Below are 8396 nucleotides of genomic sequence, written 5' to 3'. Positions count from 1 at the left end.
GGTTCACACACTGAACTGTAAAACAACATCTGAACGTGCACATATGAGCGAGTTTCATAAATACATTAATTTTATTGCGTATAGCAGAGTGGTTATGATTTAAATATGAATCTTACTTACAATTGTATTGTTGACTTTTTTTACGGGGTGCTCTTAAAGGCACCGTTGTTTTTCTGCAGTGTCGTGTAGCTGCAAATGTTTTGCTGTAGCAAATCTGAATTAAGGTTTGCAAAATGCACAACGGTACTTTTGCTGTGATGCTTTTTTTAAAATCTTGATCGATAATACACTAATAATATTTTTCATTTGGGTTATTTTACTTTTGATGTCTACACGACGAGCTTAGCTCGGCAGTCGGTTTAAAAGGGAAGTGTGGCGAATTTTGCCTCGTTTTACACGAACATTTTGCTGGTTTAAAGTTAGTTACGTAAGTTACGTACGTGCAGTTATGGACATGGACTCTCGAATCGAGTGCATATTCTTTAGCGAGTTTCACCCGACGTTGGGTCCCAAAATAACATATCAGGTGAGTCTATCTCACTATCTATCCATGGCAATACCACAAAATAATAATATTTTGTTTGTGCACCATTTTGCAAAATAAATGTCCCATGTTCAAAGTCAAAGTTATTTCAAATGAGAAAGATGTAATCTTTGGTCACAAAATAGTCCTCATAAAGTCCTGCGGGTTTATGGTGATACTGGGAAAGGGGGGGGGGCGTTTTTTACTTTTAGAATATGCTCTTTATTTTTGCTGTAGTACTAAAATAAAGTGTAATTGCACATTCTCTACAGTAGGTGGCAGTGTCATTGTCAGTACTGTGATATGAAGTACATTGAACAAACCCTCAAGGGACGGTATTTAAAAATATGTTAATAAAGTTACTTTTTGTTTAAAAAAAAACAATTGAGAAGCACTGGTGTACATAATAAGTGATAAACACGCGATAAAAATGTCTGACCATATCCCTTGTTTTCTGACAGGTCCCAGAAGAATACATTTCACGAGAGCTCTTTGACACAGTTCAGGTTTATATAATTACCAAGCAGGAGTTGCAGAACAAATTAATAACAGTGTACGGAACTAATTGTTTTATCACACAGTATTTCCATCACATTGTGATGCATTGTTAACCCGTTGGTCTGTCCTTGTAGCACTGCAATGGGCAAAAAGTTAATCGGGTGTCCAGTGTGCATCGAGCACAAGAAGTACAGCCGTAACGCCCTCCTGTTTAATCTGGGTTTTGTCTGTGATGCACAGACCAACACGTGTGTCCTCGAGCCTATTGTCAAGAAACTGTCAGGATACCTCACCACACTGGAGGTAAAATATTTCATATTTTGTTATCATTTTTTAATGTCTCTTTTGTAGATGAAGGATTGGGGAGAAAGCGGCCATGAAAAAAAAAAAATGTTGCAAAAGTGCGAAAATAGACACTTAAAAAAATATATATTTTATTTTACACTCGATGGGGAGGGCAGGCAATTTCAAAACAAATCTACGTATTTGTATCCTAGCAATATAAAACCACGTTTACATAATCATGTGTTTTCCCCCTGCAGCTGGAGAGTGGATTTATATCCACCGAGGAGAGCAAACAAAAACTCCTGCCTATCATGTCGACCTTGTTGGAAGAGCTCAATGCTACCGGGGCGTGCACCTTACCCATAGGTACCGTTCATTATCATACCTCATTCAGGGAAGTGACGCTGTCGATGGTTTGGATGAATCACAGTGTGCTTTAAGCCTTTTTCAAAGGCCCTTGTCAGTTTTATGATGTGTATTTTAAGAGCAAAATACCACACAAAAGGACTCTTTGACCATTATAATCGAATTTCCACCATTTCTGATTCCAGGCAACATGATAAATTGTTGATCCACCCCATGAAAGAGAAGTTTTCAACGATAAATTTGATCACGTCGTATGATAAATTTGGATCGTAAAAAATATCAAATTGTCCGTTATTTGTAAACAAAATATTTCCTGGAAATGTTCGATTGGTTCTAGCATAGTTACTAAAATACTCATCTGCTTGGATTTTGTTCTTGAAAGACAACATTTAGGCAAATTGACAGTCATCCCCCTGGCTTTTCTTGTCTTTTTAAAGATGAATCCAACACCATCCACTTGAAGCTGATCCCATTGCGGAAAGATCCCCCGGTCGTTCAGGAGTACGACGTTCCGGTTTTCACTCAAAGCAAAGAGCACTTTATTAAGTCACAGTGGGATCTCACCACACAGCAGGTGCGCCATTGTTGCATTCATGTGACGTCAGACGCTGCCTCTCCAAAATAATAAACACTAGAAAGATGACTGAAAAACTTCTTATTGATCTCATGCAGAAATTTTAATGAGAATCATCCAACAGAAAAAGTTGCCAAGTCTCAACTAGGGGAAAGCTGTGGCACTAATTTAGTGTGACAGAAAAGTTCCTGCAGATGATTGGCTCAAAATGGCCACTGTCACATGACATTGTCTTGAATCTGTCTTCTTCCTCCACGTTCCTATGTTTGAGCCGTGAATTTATTCACCTATTTCTTCTGCATGTCACACTTGAAATACAGGTTCTTAATAACTTATTAATTCTTTGAACTGATTTAAGGTTCCAGACCATCCCCCTCATGTTCTTTATTTCTGCCTACAGATTTTGCCCTATATCGATGGCTTTCGACATGTGCAAAAAATTGCGGCCGAAGCAGACGTGGAGTTGAATATAGTCCGTATTGCTGTGCAGAATCTGCTGTGAGTCCGCTTCACTCAACAGATTGATGGACGGATGATGGCAATGTAATTGCGATGTACCAATAACACTTTATTTCAGGCTGACTTTCATTTGAGTAAAATACCAACCACAGATATTTGATGACACCATTACATCTAGCAATTACGATCGCAATGCGTTGATTTTCAATTTTAAATGATCATGAATCAATAAAACAAATTTCTATTATATTTTAAAAATATTTTTTCCCCCATTTTGTTTACAGGTATTATGATGTCGTGACCCTGGTGTCTATATTCCAGGTACTGTAGAAAGTAAAAATCTTCTTGGTACATTATGATTGCATAGTGTCCTGCTGTAACCTTTGGATAAATAAAGTTTGACATAACACGATAACAGAGAATTACATTTTAATATGCATTTTTAATGCATTATATGTCGAAGTTAAAACGTGCGTTACATGATGTTGTTGTTGTTGTTGTGACCTTCATTTGCTGCTATTTGCCCACTTTCAGTACTCCAATGTGTACTGTACCACCCCCAAAGTGCAGAGCCTGATCGATGACAAACTCATCCAGGAGGAATGTTTAAACTACGTCACCAAGCAAGGTAAACAAGAAAGAAAAAAAAAAAAAAGCGACAACGATTTGTGAGTGTAGTAAAGTTTACCCTTGTTATCGATTTTAGGGAGCAAGCATCAATGCAAATAGAAATCTGCGATTAAAGTATATCCACCAAAAAACGATATTGTCATTATCGTTAGGTCAGAAGCGTCCGAGCGTGCGAGACGTGTTCCAGCTGTACTGTGGCCTGAGTCCAGGAACCACAGTCCGCGACCTGTGTTCCCGCTACTCGCAGCAACTGCAGAGAGTTAATGAGAGGTCAGCGAGCGGCTCTGTGTAAAAAAAAAAAAAAAATACGATGGCGCATGACAGACCATGTCAGATGAGGTTTTGTTACGTCACGTGTCGGCCCTTTCAGAAGGTTGATTCAGTTCGGCCTCATGAAGCATCTCATCCGACGGCTGCAAAAGTACCCCGTTAAGGTGACACGTGACGAGAGGAGCAGGCCGCCTCGCCTCTACACGGGCTGTCATAGTTATGATGAGATCTGCTGCAAGACAGGCATGTTTGAACTTTTCTACTGTCTGAGAAATTCAAATCAGCCGCCGTGCTCATTACATTGTTTTTACTTGTCAGGTGTCAGCTACAAGGAGCTAGATGAGCGTTTGGAAAATGATCCCAACATTGTTGTGTGCTGGAAGTGACATTGTATCATCATGAAAGAGACAACTGATTGATTGACAGATGAAGGATTGCCCAACTAACAATGTATTCTGTTGGTTGTCAAAGGAAATGGGCCAAAGTATTTCTTTTATTTGCTTCTTTTCAATAATACGTTTAAGATGATTGTACAAAAGAAAGTGTGTTTATTAAAATAGTTTTTTTTCTATTCTTTTCATTCTATGTATTACCTTTTAAATCAAAAACTAAGAATAAATATTTCAAAGGAAAGTCATGTTTTAAACATGAAAAACACAACTGTAATGTTCTATAATTACCTGGCCAAAAGCATTTTCTTTCACTTTGCGGGTTCAGTCTTGAGTTGGCTCCGATCAGATCCGATCGTGCAAGTGTACCTAATTAACTGTCCCGCGAGTTCTGTATCTTTATGATGTAGCGCCCCTCAGTGACGTCATAGAGGTACTGCGCTGACGCTTTCACTGCTGCTGCCATGACGACCAACAAAGCACACTTGGACGAACGACTGACACAGTCGCTCGTAAATTCGACAAAACATCACTTTCCACTCGAAAAACAAAATCAAATGGAGGGCTCGGTGCTGTTGCCAGTGGAGGCGGAGGCGTTCATTGAAATTTTGGAGATCTTTTCCCTCAAAGATGTAGGCTCAACCAGGTAAATTTTAGTCCAATTGACAAACTAGCAAGGGCTGGATTCTCGTTTTTCCTATCATGCCTTTATAATCCCAACCCTAAATGAACATAACTACTTCGTGCACACATTCAGGGATAATTTCTATTTAGTCATTTAGATGGCCACAAGGAAACCCCAGGAGGGTCTGCATAGATTTGCAGATGTTCATTTTTGTCTTCAACCACAAAATGTTAAGTTGTGGAAATTCTCTTCTGAGCTTTTTAAAAAAAGTTTCTCTTCTTAGGTGGTTCAGACAACATGAGTACATTGAGAAGCTCAACATGCAGGCAATACTGAGTGCTTCTGCCACACTGGATGAGTACATAAAGGAGATGCTGGTGTCTCATGGAAAGGTGATGCAGTATTATATGAAGAATATCCTACTATATTATTTATTGTCGTACTTGTTTTAAATTTTGTTTCAAGAGGAACACATTAATGACATTTCCATTCATTTCAATGGGAAAAGATGATTTGGGATATGTGTTTTGAATTAAGTCAAGAAATTTTGAAATTGATACCTCATCCCAAAAAAAGATGATCTTGGAATGTTTTTCCTCCTTTGCAGATCTCAGTCCTGGTCCATGAGATGATCTTGACTGAAGTATGGAAGCAAAAAATATTCCCCATTTTATGCCAACTGCAGGACTTCACACCCAAGAACACATTTCCTCTTTACATGGTGGTGAGTGGATAGTGGCGCAATTCGTAACAACCGACCCTAGTCTACTTTCTAATGTAGACAAACAATAACAGTTCAACATTCTTGAATGACCCAAAAGTATTACTTTGTTGAGGAAATGGTGACACCATTAGTGGTAGGAAAAAAAATAACTTATATTAAAATGTTTTCTTCCATCTTCCACTCAGATCCACCATGAAGCCACCATCATCAACTTGCTGGAGACCATCATGTTTCACAAGGTAAGTGCCTTTGTGATCGAGGTAAAAAATGCGTCATTTTTTTTTCAATATAAAAATAGCATTTGAACAAAATTATGTGGATTTTTTTGTTTTGTTTTACTGCCATTGTATTTACGAGGACATTTTGTGCAGGACTCATGCGAGTCGAGTGACGACTCCATTCTCGACTTGGTGGATTACTGCCACCGCAAACTCACTCTGCTCGCCGCCAACGCTGACAAGGACGGCGACGTGACTCACAACAAGCACAAGACGACCGGCGAGACAGTTTTATCCTCTAAAGAGGTCAACCACGATAGGTTGGGTTGACATCAAATCATAAGATCAACCTGACTATGGCTCTGTTGTGTCTCTTCTTACTTTCTTAGGAGTTGCAAATTCAAGCTGCTGAGTTGGAATTCAGTATTTCCTTGAAGGCTCTGTCCGTGCTACGCTACATCACTGACCACACTGACAGGCACTGTACAATACAATTCTGTTGCTTTCTATTGAAGAGCTTAAATGTTCAAAAATGTTCATACAGTCATACATACAAAACTTGACATTCAACTATTCGGGATGGAAACCAACACAAGCACAGATACTCAAACTGCACACAGAAGAAGGCATCAAAATAGATGAAAAACATATTCTTGATCATATCAACCTAACATTAGTAGTCAGTAAACATTTCATTCTTTAATAATATGCCCAATGTCATTTTTTGTTTACAGTATCAGTGCCATTAACCGAATGCTCTGCACACATAATGTTCCGTGTTTACTGGTACGCCTGATCGAGTGCTGCCCGTGGAGTCGCCGCACGGCCGGTAAGAGTATGAGCATTTAACTTTCCTCTTCTCGTCTGTCCGTTCCTCATTCTCGACATCCCCATGCAGGCAACATAGAGAAGTATATGAACGGCAAATGGCAAAAGATACCAGGAGAAGATTGCCTGAAGATGACAAAACTGGACGGGCAGGTCTGGATTTCCCTGTACAATCTTCTCCTTAAGGAAGAGTGCCAACGAAAATATGACTTCAACAGTTTCAATAAGAGTCAGCTTCTAAAGGTGAAGTACTACACATGAAATATGTTTTTTATGAGCCTGGTATGATCACTTCACACCAAGCAGCAAAATTGAACTATTGTCATATTTCCAAGAATTTGAGTTGAACTCATTTAAAGGAGCATCATTTTCCCCTCTTGATTGCTTTCTCGGAATTGTTTTGACTAAGAAGCTTCTATTATGCATGGCGTCATCCATTTCCTGTTCATGACCCAAGCAGATGAGCTTTGTTACCGCTGCCATCAATTTCCTAATTCCATCTTTATGTGCCAATTAATTATTAGCCGATGTAGCGTTTGTGGCAAAGACTGCAATTTTACAAGATCCTCTTATGGTTCACAGCTGCGCAGTTTCCTGACTGAGGTGTTGATCGACCAGCTGCCCAACTTGGCGGAACTCCAGCGAGTCCTGGCTCATCTGGCGGTTACAGACCCCGAACCCCCGAAGAAGGAACTTGTTTTAGAGCAGGTAACTAGAATAGTTTATTTGGATTTGAATCCAAATTTTACACCTCAGAAGTTGCTTTGTCGCCATCTAGTGGCATCAAGGATTTTATGATGTTTGATTGTCCTTTGGCGCCATCTAATGGTATCTATGGGCAATTAGAAATCTTTATTGAGGATGGCAGGATTTTCACTATTCAAAGCAGGATTCTGTCCAAAAAGAAAACCGTTTTTATAAAAAGGAACGCAACACATTAGCAATGATTACCCTTTGTTGTAATCGAAACGACCTATTCATCTTCTACTTCCCTTCACATGTAGATTCCTGAAATGTGGAACCACATCATGAGGGAGAATTCCGACAAGTGGAAGGCCATCGCCAAATATCAAGTCAAACAAACATTCAACGCTTCTGAAAAAGACCTGAGGCTGCAGGCACAGAGGTTAGTACCCAAAAAAAGGAAAAAAAAATGTTGGGAAATAAAATCTTCCCTTTGCGTGATCATCAATAATGTTTTGTCTCGGACCAGGTTGGCTCAGACGTACAATTTGGACGTGATGGAGAGTTTACTTCCCGAGAAGCCGAAATGCGGCTGTTGCGGTAAAGAGGCTGCAAAGCGATGCTCTCGATGCCAAGGGGAGTGGTACTGTCACAGGTAAGGCCATGGATAATGAATCCTTTCTCTGGATGTCAACGAGGTGTTAAAAACGTTCACCCCTTGGCTGCTTTTCGTAGACAATGTCAGGTGAAACACTGGCCGAAACACAAGAAGGCCTGTCAGCTCATGATGGAAGCCAACAAGAGGACCCAAGCTGACCTGAGCTGCAACAACAAAGAGAGCAACAGTATGAACTGACAAAAAAAAAAAAAGGGAGTTTAGAACTGGGCCAACCACACCCCTGCGAAAGGACTTTGAAAAAAAAATGGGACTTTTACTTTAAATGTTCACGTAATTTCATCAACTCCGTTTGGTTTAATAAACCGCTTCCTTTGTTTTGTAAGAAATATGAAAGTTCACTTAGTTACACCTTCACAATGTAATTCGATTTAATGTATGTAATGTCAAATTATGCCTTTCCAGGGGGAACTTCAGCTTGTCAGTGTTGGTATGTTCCAAAACTATGGAGGTGAATAAAGGCAAAGGTCAATTTTGTGCATTTGCACATGATCAAGGATGTTGTAGGTGGGTGGGCTTAGCAAGCCCTCCTTGAAAACGTCCCGGATGTTACTGAAACGCATCTGCTGATGCTTCCTCCTCGTCTTCCTCTCCTCTCCCTCCTCCTCAAACTTCAACCCTGTCTAGTCGACCGAACCCCGGCAGAT

At 39.9% G+C, this 8396-nt stretch overlaps 2 protein-coding genes and 1 long non-coding RNA gene across 3 annotated transcripts; 2 read left to right on the top strand and 1 right to left on the bottom strand.

Moving 5' to 3' along the window:
* The first annotated feature begins 15 nt into the window (after positions 1–15).
* nprl2 (NPR2 like, GATOR1 complex subunit) lies at positions 16–4176 on the top strand. The gene is made up of 11 exons (XM_085923920.1): positions 16–526; positions 985–1076; positions 1156–1324; positions 1564–1672; positions 2110–2246; positions 2647–2744; positions 2990–3026; positions 3240–3333; positions 3488–3605; positions 3706–3848; positions 3924–4176. Exons 1-11 carry the CDS (start codon positions 449–451, stop codon positions 3989–3991), a joined length of 1143 nt encoding a protein of 380 aa, XP_085780046.1. The 5' UTR covers positions 16–448; the 3' UTR covers positions 3992–4176.
* Positions 3120–4386, bottom strand: LOC147049477 (uncharacterized). The gene is made up of 3 exons (XR_015067561.1): positions 4286–4386; positions 3662–3837; positions 3120–3585 (listed from the first exon to the last, which is right to left on the bottom strand). It is a non-coding gene; the product is annotated as an uncharacterized LOC147049477 (long non-coding RNA).
* An 85-nt stretch (positions 4387–4471) lies between these two features.
* On the top strand, positions 4472–8236 carry zmynd10 (zinc finger, MYND-type containing 10). The gene is made up of 12 exons (XM_085923918.1): positions 4472–4640; positions 4903–5011; positions 5227–5343; positions 5529–5582; positions 5715–5867; positions 5951–6039; positions 6296–6390; positions 6460–6632; positions 6972–7097; positions 7394–7515; positions 7603–7728; positions 7809–8236. Exons 1-12 carry the CDS (start codon positions 4552–4554, stop codon positions 7927–7929), a joined length of 1374 nt encoding a protein of 457 aa, XP_085780044.1. The 5' UTR covers positions 4472–4551; the 3' UTR covers positions 7930–8236.
* The last annotated feature ends 160 nt before the right edge of the window (positions 8237–8396 follow it).

This window comes from Syngnathus leptorhynchus, chromosome 11 (genome assembly GCF_054491065.1).
Source record: "Syngnathus leptorhynchus isolate UIUO chromosome 11, UIUO_Slep, whole genome shotgun sequence".
Classification (NCBI taxonomy): Eukaryota; Metazoa; Chordata; class Actinopteri; order Syngnathiformes; family Syngnathidae; genus Syngnathus; species Syngnathus leptorhynchus.
This window is presented reverse-complemented; position numbering and strand designations above follow the sequence as displayed.